The sequence below is a fragment of the Gadus morhua genome, chromosome 21 (assembly GCF_902167405.1).
Source record: "Gadus morhua chromosome 21, gadMor3.0, whole genome shotgun sequence".
Lineage (NCBI taxonomy): Eukaryota > Metazoa > Chordata > Actinopteri > Gadiformes > Gadidae > Gadus > Gadus morhua.
Window position 1 is genome coordinate 6,453,607 of NC_044068.1, and position 21,401 is coordinate 6,475,007.

The 21,401-nt window shown below is 49.5% G+C and overlaps 1 protein-coding gene across 1 annotated transcript in view; it reads left to right on the forward strand.

The window, feature by feature from the left end:
- Positions 1-20,708, forward strand: part of klhl29 (kelch like family member 29) — a gene marked incomplete at its 3' end in the record, with an annotated part of 168,610 nt that extends 147,902 nt beyond the window's left edge. The window contains 3 exon segments of the mRNA XM_030345735.1: positions 1,569-1,767; positions 17,781-17,963; positions 20,528-20,708. Of these exon segments, the coding sequence (XP_030201595.1) occupies positions 1,569-1,767; positions 17,781-17,963; positions 20,528-20,708 (563 nt within the window).
- Positions 20,709-21,401: the final 693 nt, after the last annotated feature.

A 21,401-nucleotide genomic window follows, 5' to 3' on the forward strand; every position in this document is an offset into this window, starting at 1 on the left:
AGACACACACACACACACCCTCTGAAAGAGTCACTCCAAAACTAGCAAAATGCAGCTATAGCGCTGGAGACCATGTTGCTATGGCAACACTCTGACCTGTCTGTGTTAAACACATATAGACTCACAAACACACACACACACTACAAACACACACACACACACACAGCAGCCCAGGTGTGTGAGAGGCAGGTGTGACACGGTATCCACATGAGACCGTCTGCAGAGGTGTCACTCTGACTGATGGCGGTACCCCCCCTTCCCAGTGTTCAGTGCCAGGCTTAGTCACCTTTCCTTGTTATTAATTACCATGTTAATTACATGTGGCTGCCTCGATCACTTGTGTAAACACGGCGTGTTAGTGTGTGAATGTGTGTGTGTTTGCGTGTGCTTGAGTGTGTTTGCGGGCTCACGTGTGTGTGTGTGTGTGTGTGTGTCCGTGCACGTGTTTGTGTCTGTGCGTGCTTGTGTGCACGTATGTGTGTGTGCACGCATGCGTGCATTGCACGCGTGCATTGCACGTGTGCATGCTCCTGTGCGTGATTGCTCGCATCTGCGTGTGTGTGCGGGGGAGGGGGGGGGGAAAGACAGCACAGCGAGACAAGCCGATAATCTGCCTAGTTGAACATACTTGGACATGAGTATTTGATTCGCTCCCTTTCCTCGTAACTCCTCGCCATACTCCCCCCCCCAATGGTTTCAGGTCCTTGCAAGCGAGCCCATTGAGATCTATTGCCTATCTATTGCCTGTCTTAGCGCTATCTATTATTAATATTCCTCTATTCTTTATTTTCTCTGGTCCATGTATTCCCTTGATGACCGTAAGGGCCTTTTCACAGCTGACCTGATTTTTTATATATTTTATTTTTGTCTCACTGGCTCAGGCACTTCTATTTCTCCCTCTCTCTCTCTACTGCTACCTCTTTTTCCTTTGATTATTTTCGCTATCGTTCCTAAACATATGTCAATTCATAATTTCTAAAAATCCTTTCTCTATCTGGAGGTATTTTTGGGTATCATGCATCTATTCAAGAAAGTTCCTTTAAAAATATCAATCAATCGCTGCCTCCCTGTTTACACCTTTTTTCTAATTTGGTTGATTTGCCATTTTTCACATTGTGATTGTGTTTGAATTTAATTAGCAAGTGTGTGTTTGCATGTCTTTTACACATCCAGTATATTTATGTTTATGGATATAGCCTGTGTACTTTTCTGCTTTCTTTGATGAATACATACGGTGCATCTTTGTCACAAAAAAAGATTAACTAATTGTGGCGTAAAAATTCCGGTTTCACTAAAAATCAAACGCACAACAATAACAATCTCTCCCTCCCTCTCCTCCCTCCCTCTCCTCCACCTCCCCTCCCACACACATGTCCCTCTCCCCCCCTCCCTCCTCCCCCCTCCAACACACATGTCCTTCTCCCTCCTCCCCCCTCCAACACACATGTCCCTCTCCCCCCTCTCCCCTCCCACACACATATCCATCCCCCCCCCCCACCCCACACACACATGTCCCTCTCCCCCCTCCTCCTCTTCCTCCCCCCTCCCCCCTCCACCTCCACCTGCAGCATATGCCGGAGCTGCTGGCGGTGGTGCGGCTGCCGTACATCCACCCGTCCTACCTGCTCAACGTGGTGGACAACGAGGAGCTCATCAAGTCCTCGGAGGCCTGCAGGGACCTGGTGAACGAGGCCAAGCGGTACCACATGCTGCCCCACGCCCGCCAGGACATGCAGACGCCCCGCAGCCGGCCGCGGCTGTCCGCAGGTGGGTAGGGGCCGCCGTGGGGGGGGGGGGGGGGGGGGTCGATGGAGGGATGGATGGATGGATGGATGAGCATGGCGGTTGTGGTTTTGCACCGGACGTATGGACCGGTCTGCATTTATATGGCGCTTTTTTTGTAACCAGTGGCCACCCAAAGCGCTTTACACTATTGCCTCAAAATCACCCGTTCATCCACACACCGACGGCGGCGTCAAACATGCAAGGCGAAAGCCAGCTCGTCGGAAGCAGTCAGGGTGTGGTGCCTTGCTCAGGGACACCTCGACACTCAGCTAGGAGGAGCCGGGGATCAAACTATCAACCTTCAGGCTACCCGGCAACCCGCTCTACCCCCCGAGCTACTGCCGCCCATAGTCATGCTCGCTGCTGATGGAACGTGTGTGTGTGGAGGATGGGAGGGTGAGGTTGGGTGAGGGGGCAAAGGGGGAGTAAGAGGGAGGTGAGATACATGTGAGGGAGGGAAGGAGTGGAGGGATACAGAGGGTTTGGAATGAGAGAGACATGGGGGAGTACGAGAGTGGGGAGGGAGGCAGGGAGAGATAAAGGGATGCTGGGCACGAGGGGGGGGGGGGAGAGGGAGGCGAGATACATGTGGGGGAGGAAGGGAGGGAGGGAGGGAAGCAAAGAGACGTGGAGATGGAGGGTGAGGAATGAGGGAGGGTGAGGGAGGGTGAGAGTGGAGGGGAAGGGGAGAGGATGAGATAGAGACATGGGGAGGGGGAGAGGAAGGTGAGTGACATGAAGGGCGGGATGGAGAGAGAGGGACAGCTGGGGAGAGTGACGGGTGAGAGACATACAGGGGAGATGAACAGAGAGGGAGAGAGAGAGTGAGTGACAGACATATTGGGAATTGAGAGAACATTTCCATGCAGAGAAACATTTGCACTCTGACAGTATTTTAAATGCTTTGGATAAGAAATGTGGCCTCTATCCAAATGTCATACATTATATAAACACACACACACACACACAAACACACACACACACACACACACACACACACACAATAAATCACATATGGGCATGTATAGATATTCAACAACATCTTTAAGCTCATAACAATTCAACAAACAACATGCACATGCCTTTTTACATATTTTGTACATAAACATGCACAATGTCACACACACGCACACACAAAAACACACACACGCACGCACGCACACACACACACACACACACACACACACACACACACACACACACACACACACACACACACACACACACACACACACACACACACACACACACACACACACACATTATTAATCCGGTGCTCCTCTTGGCTTGGTGCAAGGGGGGCCAAAGGCACAAATTGCTGCCCACCGGCTCGGTTGACCGGGAACACTTGGCCCGGTGCCACACTCCCACTTGTACACATTCTGTTATTTACTCCACGGCAACAAGGCCAGGTCATGTACCGTCGGTAGGCATCCAACCACTGAGAACCAGCCTCCACCAGAACCGACTACACCCCCCCCCCCCCCCCCTTTCATTGATTCCAACACACCACAGGGAGAAAACGCAACCGCTTCAAATGAAAGCTTTGTATCGATGCCTTCGCTGCTAATGCGTCCGCTGGAGCCAACGCTTGATTTGCCCGCTCACCACCCGGAGACATTGCTTTTTTCAGGGGAGAGCTTTGTTTTTTTTTCCCCGTTCGTTTTTGTGGGGAAAATTACAGCAAAAACAACGAGAGCGCCGTCGGACCGTGGCGGCCGTCCCGGTCCGACGGTTCCGTGCAGAGTTGGCCAAACTAAAACAACTCCAACAACCTCCAACCGGCGGCTCTTCCACACGGACCAGGCGTATTGGCGAGGGGTTTCCAACCCCCTACCCTGCAAAAGCTGCCAGTCAGTCGTTTGGCGTTTGCGGCCGCAGCTGGCCTCCCCGACAGCCGCCCTTAGCCCCGCTTTTTCGATTTGTTTACGCCGTGTTTACGCCGTTAAAATCAGACATTCGGCCTCCGCAATCAGCAGGCGCCCGTGAATGGCTTTTTGGGCCGTGAGATCATTTGTTTCCCTCCTTTTGTCGGGGGTTTGGCCGTGGCTCCCCGACTCTTTTGCCTCGGTAAGAGCTTTCTCTTAATTGCGTCGTCTGCGAGGTATTATGGGCTTAGCGGCGGACGGGCATTTGCGCGTCCGGCGTAACTGATTTCCTGCTCGGCAGAATGGAGATAATTGCCTAACGAACTGGCGTTACAGCGAGCAGGCGGTTTAACCAGCCGGACCGCGTGGCGGCCCTGCTCACCGCGTATTTAGCCAGTAAACAAAGCGGGGCGCAGGCGGGGGGCTTGGGGGGCCGGGGGGGTTGGTTCGAGGGGAAAAGGGGCCTGGGGGTTGATGGTATCAGTTTAGTAGTCATTTCTGCATGTTTAATTGGCGGGGTGGGCTTAATACGGCGTGCGCACCGCCCTGGTTGTGCGAGAAGGAGCGCTTTGTGGCGTTGGTTAAGTGTTCGGCGATGGCGTCCCACTAGGCATCCGCAAACCGCCGTTTGTTTGTTTTTTGTTATCTCCGGGATCGGGGTTCTCCCCCTGGGGGGGAGAGGGCGTTGGGTGCCGGTCGTCACTCGCTTCGTCCGAGGCGTTTTTCGTGTGCGTGTGTTTTTTTTTTTCTTCCCCCCGTGTACGCTCGCAGCCTTGTTGTGATGTGTGTTCGTCGACGATCCTGCATGTCCTCTAAGCACTCTGGTGATTATGAAGCGGTGAAACGCAGCATGGTTTTATAAATAGGTTGGATGAGGAGAGGGTGAGTGTTGCGAGACGCGGGGCCCCAGATGGTCCAGGAATATGTGTACTTATCTTCTCTTAAGTTTTTCAACTGCTGCCGAGCCGAGGGCTCTTGTACTGGCACAGTCTGTCTGGCACAAACTGTCTGGCCCGCAAAAAAACACACGTATGGAGAACTGTCAACATCAGAAGAAACGTAATGTGTGCGTGAGCAATATTGGTGTGTGTATGTGTGTCCGTCTGCTTGTGTGTGTGGGTGGTTCTATGCACTAATTAATTTGTGGTGTCCTTCGGGTAGAGATGCCTTGGGTGTTGATGAGCGTGGGTTAATGAATGAATGGGTTAATTGTGTGTGTGTGTGTGTATGCATGTGTGGTTTTGTGGTTGTATGATCAAGTACGATGGTTAAGTGTGTGTGTCTGTGAGTTTGTGTGACCGTGTGTGGCCATCTGCCAATGCACAATGTCATTGCCACACTTAAGCACGCAAACGCACAAACACACACACACACACACACAGACCCATAGCCTGTACGGATGTTCCTTGTTTTTCCAGCTGCTAACAAAACTCATGGAGATCGGGGAACGGACACACTGTGCGAAGAGGGGGGATGAGGCGATTAGAGTCGAGACGAGGGAGTGAGTGAGTGCGTGAGTGAACGAGCAAGTTTATGATGGGTACAGGCCAGAGAGATGGGGCAAATTGAGAAAGTTAATATATGCTGTTAAAGGTAGAGGAGTGAAAAGTTCTGCTGACGGTTCACAAGTAGAAGCAAGGTATGGGTTTAGTTGTGTCGAGTGTGTGTGTGTGTGTGTGTGTGTGTGTGTGTGTGTGTGTGTGTGTGTGTCATTGGGTTTGTACGTAATAAACAGATAGGGCACCACCTGAGCTCACAAGATAATTCTGCCATGCGGATGAAAGAAAAGGAGAGGTGCCATTTGCCAAGCACTTCTAGCTGTAAGGCCTCAATGTGCACACAAAGGCACGCACACACAAACACACATTTGCACGCGCAAACACACGCACACACGAATACATGCATGCGTGTGTGTTTGGGTATCGATATCAATAGTCGGTGTCTTGTATCTGTGTGGTCATGTTTTTGCGTGTGTTTTATATGTGTTTGCTCACATTTGTATTTCTGTGTGTTTGTGTTTCTGTGAATGTGAGTGTGTGTGTGCGCGTGTGTGTGTGTGTGTGTGTGTGTGTCGCCTGCATTACAGATTAGCATATCTTTGTGAGTTTAATTCAATTATGTTTTCAAAACCGCAGACTAATCAAGCAAAAGTTGTAATCAACGCCCTCTTAGATCTGGACTTAGAATCTGGGTAATTAGTTATTATTTAACTAATTATCAATTACACCTACCGAGAATATCTCAAAGCCCGATGCATATCCAGCTATTCTACGAGCCAGCCATTGCTTTACTTACAAGACAAGCTGCGGCGTTGTTATATATTTTCTTATAAACCTTGATCTTACCTTCATGCAATTATGTGAAATTAACTACTTTACTCGTGCTATTATATGATCTCCATGTATATAAGGCAGCACGTCGACTATATTTAACATGATACATTTTGAAAAACTATGAGGATAATTATTATGCTCATTCACACGACTCACTTAAATAAAGGAACCTTTTCAGTTGAGGATCAGGCGGATATACAAATCAAGTTCATGGTGATCCCATGAGCGTGCTTATCCATCCCGATTCAAAAGTAATATTTTTTTACAAGGTTAATCCCTTGCGATAAAAACATCAGCTTCTCAAGAGAGCCCATGGTCAGTTATGGCAGCAGTACACAAAGTTACAACATAGGAAATAAAACACCACCTATAAAATAATCGCACAGATGTTCGTTTAAACATACAATTCCCAATAGCTTAAACATATTGTCATTAACGCTTTCATTCTCTTTCCTATATCCAACAACAAGCTTATGAGCTTACATGTGTTCTATATATACTGTTTATCCGCTCCATGAAACGCTTATAGCGCCACTCAGTGAATCCCTCATGCCTTGTGTACAGTATGTGAATCCATTAGCGTGTTAGCACTAATTAGATTCCGGGTGAGCTATCTGATGAGCTGTCATTAGATTCAGGGGCTTAGCAACTGGGCCGGCAGTTTGCTCACAAATGTTTTGCCGGGTGTACGCGGTTTAGCGGTGTGTGTCACGAGAAGGAGGTTTTTGATGTTGCTCGCTCTCCGTGTGGGAAGTGACTGAAGTTGAGATGAAAAGGTTCGCAAATGGACAGAGACAGACGGCATATTTTACCTATTACATTCATTTTCCTCCAGGCGAAATGAGTCATGATGCTAATACTGCGACTAGGACTGCTATTAAAGCTACAACTTGTGGTAATAAACCTCATGCGGGAATAAACATAAGGGTAGTTATACTAAAGTATTACCTATTACCTAGAGCCACGTAAGAGGATTTCACCGGTAGTGTTTGAGCTTGAAAGGCCCAAACTCTTTTTCTCTCTCTCGATCGCTCTCTTGCGCAAGCAAACACACATGCACAAACAATCAGATTCACATCACCAAATGTTGACATGGATACACACGCACACACATGGAAGCCTGCTTGAAACTATTTGCGTGTCTGTGTTTGTGTCTGGCAACTATGTGGCACACACAGACAGGATCGAACATTTTCACGAAATATCTTAGTTACTGTCAAAATCGAAACAGCTACGCTTGCTAACAGCCCCACCGTTTCCCTCACTGACCAATTCCACGGCCTCGTCGGGAATGTTCAAAGGTGATATGCAACATGAAACACACACACGCACCCTCTCACGCACACACACACACCATGGGGGGTAGCATCAAAAGAGGAGTAGAAATACTCTCCTCTGTAACGTTCAACACCCCCTAAACGCCGCTTTGATGCCTTGTAATGATATAATGTCTCCCAAACACTATTTCATCAAATGCATACAGAAAAATACTTTCTGTCATGTTTTCTGCTACCCATCTCCTCCCAACGCCTCTCGACAGAACCAGGGGTTGTGGTGCAGGAGACTTCCAATTAATCAGCAGTGAACGCGATCCAAAAACATTACAATCAGAAAGTTATCAAGCGTATTTTGTCACCTGCTGGCTCAATATATCGCACCGCTTTTCCCGCGCCGTATTCGTACCAAAGAGGGAAAATTTCATGTTATTCGCACACAATCACCGCAGCAGCCCCGACTGGGTTCCAAAGCGTTCAGCGGAGAGCATAAAACAAGACCCTGGCTGTTCCACTGGTGAAAACCCCCACGGTGATATTATATTCTTGTCATTTACACCTCTGCTAGTCGCCCGGCGCTGCAGACAGCCGATCCCACAGCGTAAAAAATCCAGAAGAGCGCGTTGTTCACACCTCGTGTGGCGAACGGTAAAATAAAATAAAGAAATAGCCGCGGGAGACCGTGTTTTCGCGAGGTACTGCCCCCTGCTGGCAAACGGCTCACGCGACACCGAGACTTCACGTTGTCTTCTTTACAACATCGTTTCCTGACCACCCCCCCCCCCCCCCATCCACCTTCCTCCCCTTGAGTGTTTATCTCCCTCCGTGATTTAAGTTATTGTCCTTCCTCTCTTTTGTTATTTTGCTTTTTTCTGCCTGAGCTCTAGAGCTACCCAGGCTACCCAGGCCCCTCCCCCCTTGCACCATTACGAGCGTGTCTGACACTAAGAGGGGAGGCTGTCGATTGGATCGGAGGACAATTATAAAGAAGCCCTGTATTGGCTCTGAGCTGGCGTTGATTAGTGCCTCGCTCTGGGTGATCATTCAGGCTGCTTTGTCTTTTCGGAGTCGATGTAGCGTGAGATGAGCTCGGGCCTCCCGCATGAAACCGGGGGAAAGAAGCGTTAAAAGCTAGACAGAACAAACAGGACATCATAGAATGTGCCAGAAATGTCGGAGCGGAACTCGCCGTCGGTTGGACGGCCCCCCTGGGCCGATCCTGCTCGGACTCGCTTTAACAGAGTTAACGGTCCTATCCGTCGGAATTCTTTGTCCTATTCCGACTTTGTATTCTGAGGGTGGAAGTGGGAGCGCGAATAAGAAAGAGAAAATAAAAAAGATGGAGAGAAAATAAGTGCTGGGGTATTCACAGGAGGCTGCGAGACGGTGGGTCCGAGATTCCGATCTTCCGGGCGGCTTATCGGATAGAATCTCAAGCAAACACGGCTATCTTGGATCATAAATGTAACATCAACAAGCTAAGTCGGGATGAGATGGCGGCCAGCCTCCGGTCTTATAGATCCTCCTATAGGAGCGAGGCTGAGGGAGAATCTGAGGAAACATTGTCTGTCTCCATCTTGACCTTTTGGAAAAGTGATTGCCGCCAGACAAGGCCATTCTTTCAATCGCAAGTAAATAGGAGGAGCAGGAGGGATTGGAAACAGTGCGATAGAAGACAGAGAAGAAGGAGAGCGGCAGGATGGATAGAATAGCCTTTTTATATTTAAGTACCGGGTATGGGTTGTGCACACGCGAGCACACGCACACACATACACGCATACACATGGACAAACACATACACAGTCACATACACGTACACAGTCACATATACACACACACACACACACACATACACATACACACACATATCCAATACACACTGCATACACACTCATACAAGCACACTCATACAAGCATATCACAAATGCATTCAATCCAACTCCCAATGACCATTTGAAAGGGTTGTATGTAGAGATGTCCGATATTATCGGCCCACCGATATTATCGGCCCAATATTAGCATAAAAATGTAATATCTGTCAATATCGGTATCGGATTTCTTTTGCCTTAAAACCGATTTTTTTTATTTTTTTTATTTTTTTTTATAGCTCAAATAAATGTTTTCAAAATTGTGCAGTACAGTGCACATTGTAATTGACTCATATTTGTGCATTTATTCAATTAAGGTTATTGAGTTTTAGTTAAAGAAACATACTGCTATGTTGCACATAGTTGTTCAGGTACAATGTTTTATCATTTGTGAAGTCAAGTTTGCCCTATTTGTTGTGGGCATTGTCAAGATTATCTCAGGGAGAGTGTAATCCAAACTGTTGTCTGAGACCATTAAAAAAATAAAAATAAACATGGCACTTTTCCCTTAAATTAAGTTGAAGTATTTTTCTTATTTTGCACAGACAATGTTTACATTGGAAAGCCTTGTTGCATTCAAGAATGCATCCAGTGGGGCATCACAATAACATTAAGCATGTTGTGTTAATTCCACAACAGGAGATATGTAATGTTACCTAAATTAGGTTTGAGGAAAAATAACCCAAATATCGACATCGGTATCGGCTGATATCGGAATCGAAAATTTAGAGTTGGACAATATCGCATATCGGATATCGGCAAAAAAGCCAATATCGGACATCCCTAGTTGTATGATTGGCTGATGATGACGAGTGTCTCTCCTTGACTTACCCCGACCAGAGATCGCAGCTTAAAGAACAAAAAAGCTGTCTTCATCAGGCACCTATCCATCGTTATGCCTGTGTGTATGTTGAGGGGGAGTGTGTGTGTGTGTTATATTTTCATCCGTCGGGCTACTCTTCGGCCTTTAGGGAAGTACGCGGACATGTTGTCTTTGAACTGCGTTGCATAATAGAAGATAGGCCATTATTGCGGTTATGGCGGTAATACACATCAGTTACAGATACGTCGCTAACTGAAAGAGTTAGAGGCGCCCCCGTTCATCTCGGACCCAGCAGTCCTACGATGTTACCACAGAACTTCTTGGGGGGACGGGGGGACGGCACAGAGTCTGGGCTGGAGACCAGAAACTGCCTTCTTCTTTCCTGTTTGGTTTTCAGAGATATTGATTTGACACCTTTACAGACACTTTCTCACAGTTTACTACTGCTGGCCGGGATTGTGTTTACTGTTGCTAGCCAAGTAGGCACTTACAGATCCCCGCCCCCAGTAGCACGAGATTGATAAAAAACAAATATGAAGCGATAGAAAATCAAACTCCCCGTTCACACAGATTTGAGCACGTCTGTCTTTAGCTTGTAATGTCTAAAGTCGGATTTGCGAAACTACACCGCTACCAATTAGTGAATTGATCGGTGTTTTGTTCTCATAGACACACACATACACAAGCACACACACACATGCTGACACAGAGATTGCATCTCCTTGACATTAGCTGCAGCCAACGGGGCATGTGATCACCAACACAGCAAATTAGCACCCTGGGACGGATCTGATAGGATTAGGACGAATGGGCCTCTGGGGAGGGGGGGGGGGGGGGAGAGAGAGAGAGAGAGAGAGAGAGAGAGAGAGAGAGAGAGAGAGAGAGAGAGAGAGAGAGAGAGAGAGAGAGAGAGAGAGAGAGAGAGAGAGAGAGAGAGAGAGAGAGAGAGAGAGAGAGAGAGAGAGAGAGAGAGAGAGAGAGACGATGTGAGAGAACGATGTGAGAGAAATGGAGAATAAGAACAAACAAGGTGGTACAGAGTGTGAGTGAGTGAATACAGAGATGAACACGAGATATGAGGGCAGAGTAGTTTGGCCACGCCTCCTGCTCCCGTTGGAGGACGGCCGGAGTGGTGTTGCCACGGAAGCCAACCCTCACCCCAACTGCCACGCTCCCCGCCGGCGTCGGAGCTGTTGATGTGAGCCGCAGAGAACCGACCTGTGCCCAACCACCCCCACCACCCCTACCTCCTAGTCCACCAGCCCCCCCCCGGTCCCCCGATGTGCACTTGAGCGGGGTAGTTAACCTCTACACCTGCACCGCGGGAGGTGGTGTCGGGAGGGGGGTGGGAGTGGAAGTTGTGACAGGCCCGGATGCCCCCCCCCCACCCCCCGCTGGAATTCTCTCGGGTGCGAAAACCTTTTGTTGTTGGTGTTGTTGTTGTTAGTCTGAAAGACCTCCGCAACGCTTACAACACCCCCCCCCCCTCCACCAACAACACCACCACCGCCAACCACTAAATCCCCCCCCCCCCCCCCTACCGCTGTCTCCCTGGGGGGCTGCTACAGCGGGGGGAAGGCGTGGGCCATCAGTGGGCGCAAATGAAAACGGGGTGAGGGAGGAGAGAGGACTTGGAAGAGGGAGAGGGAGAGAGAGAGAGAGAGACGGAGGGAGGGATATGGAGAGAGGGTGAGAGAGAGGGGGAGAGGGGGGAGAGAGGGGAAAGAGAGAGAGAGGGAGGGAGAGGGGAGGTGGGGAGGGGTGATGGTGAGGAAGAGAGATAGAGGGAGGGGCGAGGTGGGGCTGGGTGTTGGGGAGGAGGGGAGGGGGAGAGAGAGGGGAGGGGGGGAGAGAGGGGAGGGGGGTGTGGTGATTGGGAGAGAGGGAGGGGGGGGGGTCAGAGCTGCAGGGTAGGAGAGAGAAGGAGATGAGCAGCGCGGGGGTCAGGGGAGGAGGAGGAGGAGGGGAGGAGGAGGAGGAGAGATATAACGAGGTGAGACGGTATTTGGGAGGCCCGCAGTAGCCGAGGGGGGGAGGGCAGAAAGACGTCCTGATCCCATATCCATCCACCCACCACTTTACTTGCAGATCCAACTTTATTAGTGTGTGTGTGTGTGTGCGTGTGTCCATGTGTGTCTTTTCCCAGTATGTGGGTGTGCGTTATGTGTGTCTTTCTCTGTGTGTGTGTGTGTGTGTGTGCATCTGAGTGTGCGTACATGTTTCTTTCCCTGTGCATGCATGCGTGTCTTTCCCTGTGTGTGTGCGTGTGTGCACGTCTATAGGTGTGTATGTGTGTGTGTGTGTGTGTGTGCACACCCGTGGGATAGCGCAGGTGTGTGTGTGTGTGTGTGTGTGTGTGTGTGCCTGAGCTCCCCCTCAGGTGTGACAGCAGGTTATGGCAGAATGAGGTAAATCCGTTCCAGGGTTCGCACGTCACACTTATTCTGAGTGAGTGGCCCCCGGCCCCGGCCCCGGCCCCCACGCCGGGCCCTAACGCTGTCAGGCGCTCGCGGTGCATGTGCGGTCGCGGGCACGCTCCACGGGACGCCGTCAACCGCAGTTCGGCGTTCCAGACGAGTCCGTCTCGAGAGCTCTCTCGGCCGTCAGACTCCCCACTCGCCCACACTCTGTGATTGCAGTTTGAAAGAATGGAGTGTCTTCTTAGGGTTGATTCCTATGGAAAAGTACTAGGGCCACATTTGATGTGGTTTAAGGTCAGAACTCTGAGAACAAAGTCAGAATTCTGAGCTAACCTCAGAACATCTTTTGTCACACGTGGCCCTAATCCACTTCCATAGATTCCAGATGATTGAAAACGCTTTTTCTATTCATTTGTGCGTCACAGTTTTTTTCTATCTTTCCTTTATTAAATTGGTCTTCAAAGGCATTGTGTTTATTGTTAAGAGCTTTATTAGAGTATGGATGTGCTGGATGCGTTGGGTTGTGTAGGATGGGATAATGTATTCCCCCTGTGTTTGTTCGGCTGTTTTGCGTTCAATCAGAGTGCGTCGGATCCTTTGAAGTTAAGCTAAATGGTGACTGCATCGACTCAGTGTTAGATTGGGAGATCATCTCCATAGATTGTGTTGCATTGTGTTGCTTGGGTCAGGTTCCTGGATCCCATTATGTTGAGGTCGCTGGCGCTGTTAGATTCCTGTTCAGATTGTCTTTAGATTGTGTTCTGACCTTTTTTTTTTAACACCAGTGCTGTTTCCAGGCTTATCTTTGCGACGCTATTGGCTGGCGTTTGCTTGCTCCTTCCTCGAGCTCCGTTGGCTAGCGAGGTCAAAGCTACGAGGCGGCGGCGGCGGCGGCAGCGGCGTTCCGGATCTGGATACGTCCTGACGGGCTCGGCCATGTGGAAACTCACAGGCAGCGGAAAAAACCCTGCAGGTCCCGGGGAGAGAGAGCCGGATGATGATAAAAACACATGTCGTTCGGCACGGGAGCTCGTGTTCCGGACCCACCAAAGACAGGGATGACTGGTAGCTTAAGACCCTCCTTAATTGGACGTTTTGCTCCGGTAGGCCCCCGGGTTCGGCAGGGTCTGTCCTGCCAGTACGGGCAGCTGTCGGTCCCTTGATGTACAGTAAGACTCTGAGAACCCGCTTCCTTTTGTCTTGCTCTTGGTGTTTTTTTAAAGGTTAAACGAGTCGTACTTAAAAAATAAAAGCATTTAGGACAATGATAATAGTCGGATTCGTCCATATGATTATTTAAATGAATGTTATTCATGTACATTTCGATTTAAGAGGCTCCCGTTGAAGCTGCTAAGTGATGGACCGGGGACTGATCGTTAAACCCTTCTTGCTGTTGTTTCCTTTTATAAAAAAATGGTGAAGTATGCTCAAGCTTATAATAATAAACAGCGGATTGACCGGAGGTCAGCAGGATGGAAAATAGCGCCGGCTCTTCCGGGATGTTGAAAGCGAAGGAAAGACAGGACTAATTGGTATAAAAGGAGAGAGAACACTGTGTTCTACGAGTGCCACAATAGATGAACGAGGAGGAGAGGGAGGAGGAGGAGGAGGAAGAGGTGGAAGGCTTTGAAGCTGGGTCAGGTTGCCACGGTAGCGACCACAGTAGGGGCGACCAGGTGATCATTTTTTTTCTTAGTCAGCACATCATTTGTCTGCTGTGAGTGGCGCTCGACCATTCAGTCAATCCAATTTCCCTCCCGAGTCTTTTGTTGTTGGCTTCATTTTTTGGTCCTATTTTTAAACTTGCGCTCTTAAGTCTTTCATCGTCACATCAACCGTGCCGGATAATATAATCCTGGTTTTTGGTTTTCTTTCATATTATGCCTTTTACTCTGGGGGGGGGGGGGGGGGGGGGGGGGGGGAGGGGGGGGGGGGGAGAGAGAGAGATTGATCTCTCTTTCTCTCTTCTCTATCTCTTTCTGTCCCCTCTCTCTCTCTCTCTCTCTCTCTCTCTCTCTCTCTCTCTCTCTCTCTCTCTCTCTCTCTCTCTCTCTCTCTCTCTCTCTCTCTCCTTCTCTCTCCAACTCCTTTTCTTTCTACCTGTCTCCTCGGATGTTCTTTCCCCTCTCATCTCGAGGTGGAGCTCCCTGTGTATTTTACCAGCTTAGGAGAGGCAGAAAGGCATCACAGCTGGTGTATATACCAAGTTTTAGAAAGTGAGAGCGAGGATAAGATAAAGTCAACTCAATGCCGGCGTTTTCAATAGAGAGGATAGGCAATGTCAATGGATGTGTGTCAACAGCCATATTGATCAAGGTGCTGCTGAGGCCAAGGGCTTGGCTTTTGTTTTTTTCTTCCCTCGTTTTAGTTTCCTGTTTTTGTCTCAATGTTCTTTACTGGCTCTTTTTTTCCTCGCTCTTGTTCCTGCTCGCTGTCTCTATCGTCCTCGCTCTCAGTCTCAGCCTCTCTCTCTCGCTCTCTCCATCTCACTTCTATCTACTGTGCGCCAGACTTGCCTCTTAATAACACTTTCTTTCAACACCTTCCTCTCTCTAACCCTCTCTATATCTCTCTTCTAACCTCTCCTGCCCTCGCTCTATATCTCTCTTGTAACCTCTCTCGACCTCTCCCTCTCTATATCTGTCCTAACCTATCTCGACCTCTTCCTCTCTATCTTTGTACTAACCTCTCTCGCCCTCTCGTTTTCGCCTTCTCTCGTCACACCTCTTTGTTCTACGCACACTCTCTCTCCCAACCTCCAACCTTCAACCCCCAACCCCCATCTCTCCCTCACTCTCTCCCTCTTTCTGTATATATGTCTCTCTCTGACTTTCTCTCTCCTCATTTTCTCTGTCTCTTACTCTCCGTCTCTTTTTGTGTATCTATCTCTCCCTGTCTCTCTGACTGTCTCTCTCCTCTCTCTCTCTTCTCTTTTACTCCGTCTCTTACTCTGTCTCTTTTTTGTATATCTTTCTCTCCCTGTCTCTCTGACTGTCTCTCTCCTCTCTCCTCGCTCCCCTAACACTTCTTGCCCGCCTCCTCTCTACCTCTCCTTCTCCCTCTCTCTCTCAAGCTTACTCACTCATGTTATCTCCCCCGCGCTTTTCTCACCCCTGCGTCCCTCGTGGAGTCTTCATCCTCTCAAGTGCCTTATTGGCAGGACAGAAAAACAACATGTGTATATTTCCGAAGCTTATTAAGATATAACAGCGACATGTAGAAACCCATCGGCCCTAAGCTTGCAAAGGACTGCCATACTGGGCTGCCAGTACGGAGCACTGGGACGTTTCAGCTTGTCATTGGGGGGCATATTGGGGAATTACAGGTGAATTAATCCCAATTTGGAAAAGAGTGAGTTCCTCATTAGATTAAATTCACTACACTCTCTCTCCCTCTCTCTCTCTCTCTCTCTCTCTCTCTCTCTCTCTCTCTCTCTCTCTCTCTCTCTCTCTCTCTCTCTCACCCCCCCATGCTCCGTCTAGCTCTGTAGACCCACCGGCCCCTGCCCTGCTGGTAAAAAAACACTGAGTTCATTTCTGTTTGCCGTCTCCCCAGCCTCATCCGCTGCCTAGTGAAGCCTACCCCGAGAGAGAGAGAGACAGAGAGGGAGGGAAAGGTCCACAGTCGCCTCACTGGTGCCTTTCATAGTGTGCACTACTGCACACACAGACACACACACACACACACACACACACACACACACATACACGTGTGGTTGTATTGGCTGCCCCGGGAAATGAGGAGGGTGTGAGGGAGTGCACTTGACCCATGGATGAGAATGTCTCTCTCTCTCTCTCTCTCTCTCTCTCTCTCTCTCTCTCTCTCTCTCTCTCTCTCTCTCTCTCTCTCTCTCTCTCTCTCTCTCTCTCTCTCTCTCTCTCTCTCTCTCTCTCTCTCTCTCTGCAACCTTTCCAGTAAGACAAGCCTCTTCAGCGGATGGGAGGAGAGTGCACATGGGGAATGACACTCATCACTACAAACACACACACACACGTACAACACGCACAAATACACACATACACTCACACACATTGCTTCACACCTATTGATTTGATGATTCTCCCAGGCAGAGTCCTATCTGGCAAATAGTATAGTGCAATAAAGGTGCAAGACAAACGTGTGTGTGTGTGTGTGTGTGTGTGTGTGTGTGTGTGTGTGTGTGTGTGTGTGTGTGTGTGTGTTGCATTGTCTGTGTATGTACAAGAGAGTGAGTCTCTTGATATGAAGGTGTGACTCATGTGAACCTGTGTGTTTATTTGTGTGTGTACGAGAGAGAGAGGGAGAGGGAGCGAGAGAGACAAAGAGAGATTGTGTGTGTGTGTGTGTGTGTGTGTGTGTGTGTGTGTGTGTGTGTGTGTGTGTTTGTGTGTGTGTGTGTGTGTGTGTGTGTGTGTGTGTGTGTGTGTGTGTGTGTGTGTGTGTGTGTGTGTGTGTGTGTGTGTGTGTGTGTGTGTGTGTGTGTGTGTGTGTGTGTGTGTGTGCGTGGGTCAGCTCGCTGTTATCCACAGCGGGGAAACTGTGGCTCTGCTGTGTGGCCGAACATCTGGCAGGTCCATCAGTCTCCATAATTGAGTTATACTTCCCCTACTTAACAAGGCACCACCTTCCCAGAGACAAAGAGGCAAAAGTTTATTCTCCACTTTGCGTTAAGTTTCTTGCCTCGGCGGGGCAGGACTATATTGACTCGGCGAGAGGGTGGGGGGGGGACGACTAACCTGCTGCTTATTTGTCTGTGCCTGTCTGTCCGTACGGGACGGCAAGGTTAATATCTGTGTGAAGATGACTTATGGTGAGTGCGAATGTGTTTTCGTTTTTCTTTTCAAATATAGAATATAAGCGAATCAATATCTTTTTCTGTTGGTGTCGGATAATGAAAGCGTCATGCGCTGGGTTTTATTCGTCTGCGGCGACGGTGGGTAAGAAAAAAGTTTGTGGGGCCGGTTCGTCTCTGGGTTATTTCGCTGGTTATTGTGCTTCTGTGACACTTTCCACCCTGAAACGCTGAAAGTCCTTTTGTCCTTTTATTTCTTGGTTTGATTAAATCTCACTGAATCTCTCTCTCTCTCTCTCTCTCTCTCTCTCTCTCTCTCTCTCTCTCTCTCTCTCTCTCTCTCTCTCTCTCTCTCTCTCTCTCTCTCTCTCTCTCTCTCTCCATTTACCTCTCTCTCTCTCTCTCTCTCTCTCTCTCTCTCTCTCTCTCTCTCTCTCTCTCTCTCTCTCTCTCTCTCTCTCTCTCTCTCTCTCTCTCTCTCGCACTCTCTTTTCTCTTTTTTCTCTTTTCTCTCAATCTCTCTCTCTCTCTCTCTCCCTCTCTCTCTCGCTCTCGCTCTTTCTCTCTCTCTCTTTCTATCTCCCCCCCCCCCCCCCCCCCCCGTCCTATCTCATGCTTTATGGGACTCTACCATCCAGGCGTGGCGGAGGTCATCGTGCTGGTGGGGGGGCGCCAGGCCATCGGGATGAACCAGCGTTCCCTGACCGCGGTGGCGTGCTTCAACCCCCAGAACAGCAAGTGGTACCCTCTAGCCAGCCTCCCCTTCTACGACCGCGAGTTCTTCAGCGTCATCTCGTCCGGGGACAACATCTACCTATCAGGTATTCAATTCAATTCAATTCAATTTTATTTGTTTAGTCCTTAATCACAGATACAGTCTCGAAGGCCTTTACAGGCCGTGTAATTATGACACCCCCCCTGACCGTAGCCACCCAGAGGGCAAGAAGATACTCCCTAAATGGTGACATATTACACCACGGGGCGGTGATTGTGATTGGACAATGCAAGCCGTTTTGAAATCTGCCTCTTCTGACATCACAAGTGGGCGTTTCCTCCTAGGCGTGTGCTTCAAAAAGGCTTGTAATGGCTAATCACAATCACACCTGGTGGTATAATACGTCTTGTGCTTTACCTTCAGTCTAGAGACCGCCCACAAAGTTCAGTTTCAGGTTAAAACACGTTAAACTTTCGGACGTGTTTACGCGTCGTGACTAAATGGCCAACAATGAGGAGAAGCCGATTTTGTCAGTTTAAGGAGATGAAGGTTTGTTTAAAAAAAAAATGAAAAGCAATCCCGGTGCTCCGCGTCTCGCCGTGTCCATTTTAACCGTTAAATCAGTTTAAAAGGCACAATTGTGCACACAGCCCCCCCCGCTTCACAGGGGGTCCACACAGCTCTCACAAAGCACTCTGCCAAGGCGCTTCAGAAGAGTCTGCGTCTGTTGTGATGCCGCTCTGTGTTCTCGGCGCCTTAGTTGAGAGGAAACAGGAAATTGGCGTGCATTGGTGTCTGTATGGGGAACACCATAAACCGCAGTGTTTTATTTGTATTATTATTTATCGAACAAAAAAAATGAAGATTACCATTATTATTTCCTTCCAATCCTTTTTTTGCCGTAAACTAAAGGGCACAACAGAACAAAGGGAGAATTCAAGCTATTGAGTTGCACCCGTTTCGTGTATTCACTGTATTCCCTGTCGGCTGATAAATCACAAGAACACGGAGATGCAGCGAGTGTGAGCAACAACATCGTTCTATTCCTGACCTGCTCTCTGAGAGCCTTTCATTTTTCTCCTTGGTTTTTTTCTGTGTGCTCCGCAGTCACCGCAGTGGTCCACACCTTATCATTTCTTCTCCCTTACAAAGCCACCGCTCGGACTCTCTCTCTGTTTCGCCCTCACTTTCACACCTCGCTTTCACACACACCTCTCTCTGTCTCTCTCCGTCTCTCTCTCTCTCTCTCTCTCTCTCTCTCTCTCTCTCTCTCTCTCTACGGTAGTTCCTCCCCTTTCCATAGTACAGTTGCATGGTTCCCCTGTATGCCTCTCAAACCATGACATTCACCAGCTGGAACAGCAACAGGATTAGTCTTCCATGTACCATCTCATCATCGTATACATCCTCTTCTTCCTCCTCCCTCACCTCAACCCCCTACTTCTCTTCCTCCTCTTCTTCCTCCTCCAACTTTACCTTTACCTCCTCCTCCTCATCTTCTGCCTCCGACCTCACCCACCCACCCTCCATGCTCCTCTCCCTCTCTTCATATATATGTAAATGTGTGTTTGGGACGTGGGTACAGGTCACTACGAGTCTGGAGGGTGTTTGCAGATCCAGGGTAGGGGGGGGGGGGATGGAGGGGGCGAAGGGGTCAGAGGAGGGCGAATGGGGAGTTGGATTCCGAGGTCTGTGTGTGTGTGTGTGTGGGTGGGTGCGCTCTTGTGCGTGTGTGTGTACCTGTGTGTGTGTGTGTTTGTGTGTTTTTCGTGTGTGTGTGTGTGCGCGTGTGTTTATGTACGTACAGAAACACATATGCATGTGCGTGTGTACGTACACACACACATGCACACACACGTACATGCAGGCACGCACACACGCATGCGTGCGTGCATGCCTGCATGTATGTGTGTGTGAGTACATTTGTGTGTGTGTGTGTGTGTGTGTGTGTTTATGCGTGTGCTGCCTCCCCCAATCAAGGAGCCATGATCTAGCCATAAGAAAGGGGGTTCACCGGAGCGCTGCTGGCAGTGTGCGTGTCGCAGCACTTTGCCTGAGGAGCCGCTCTGATCAGGCTGGGAGCATCGGAGAGTGTGAGCCGGCTGCACCCTCTCGCTGGCTGGCTGGCTGGCTGGCTGGCTGGCTGGCTGGCTGGCTGGGTGGGTGGCTGGCTGGGTGGGTGGGTTGATGGATGGATGGGCTGCCTGGAAGACTGGTCAGCTGGGTGACTGGTGGGACGGCGCAATGGCTGGCTGACTTGTGGTTGACTCATCGGCGATCCCACCAGACAGATGTCCGGTCCAAATCAGATGTTCTCCTGATTAAAACGTACTTTGCGCACCGACCTGTTTCATCGCATGTGTGTGTAGTCAATGGCTCCTTAACGACGAGGAAAAAGGGGGGGGTCAACGGATGTCATGGGTTCACACTGCATATCGCTCACCCGGACTCACTCTCTCACAATCTCTCTCTCTCTCTCTCTCTCTCTCTCTCTCTCTCTCTCTCTCTCTCTCTCTCTCTCTCTCTCTCTCTCTCTGTCTCTCTCTCTCTCTGTCTCTCTGTCTCTCTGTCTCTCTGTCTCTCTCTCTCTCTCTCTCTCTCTCTCTCTCTCTCTCTCTCTGTCTCTCTCTCTCTCTGTCTCTCTGTCTCTCTCTCTCTCTCTCCGCGCAGGCGGCACAGAGTCGGGCGTGGCGGTGGCGGACGTGTGGTGCTACATGTCCCTGCTGGACAACTGGAACCTGGTGTCGCGCATGACGGTGGCCCGCTGCCGACACAACAGCCTGGTGTACGACGGCAAGCTGTACACCATCGGCGGGCTGGGGGCCGCGGGCAACCTGGACCACGTGGAGAGGTAGGTTCAGGGTTCGGCTGGAGCTTAGGGGCACCGTGACCTTTAGCCACACACACTGATGCAACATGCTACTTTGACCTCTGACACGTGCTAATTTGACCTTTGACACGTGTTACCTTGACCTCTGATACGTCCTACTTTGACCTCTGGCGCATGCTACTTTGACCATTGACACATGCTACTTTGACCTCTGGTGCGTGCTACTTTGACCTCTGATATGTGCTACCTGGACCTCTGACGTGTGCTACTTTACCCACTGACGCATGCTACTTTGACCTCTGACGTGTGCTACTTTTACCTCTGACACATGCTACTTTGACCTCTGACACGTGCTACTTTGACCTCTGACACATGCTACTGTGACCTCTGACACATGCTACTCTGACCTCTCACACAGTCTATTTGACCACTGACACGTGCTACTCTGAAATCTGACATGTGCTACTTCGACCTCTGACAACTGCTTCTTTGACCACTGGCACATGCTACTTTGACCTTCGACACGGTCTACTTTGACCTTTGACACGTACTTCGTTTACCTTTGACACTTGCTACTTTGATCTCTGACACATGCTACTTTGACCTTTGACTCATGCTATTTTGGCCAAACTTTTTGAAAAACTTCCTTTGGAGGAGGAATGGCCGCTGAGTCGGGACGATGTATATGTGAGTGGAGGGGAAGATATGCGTTTA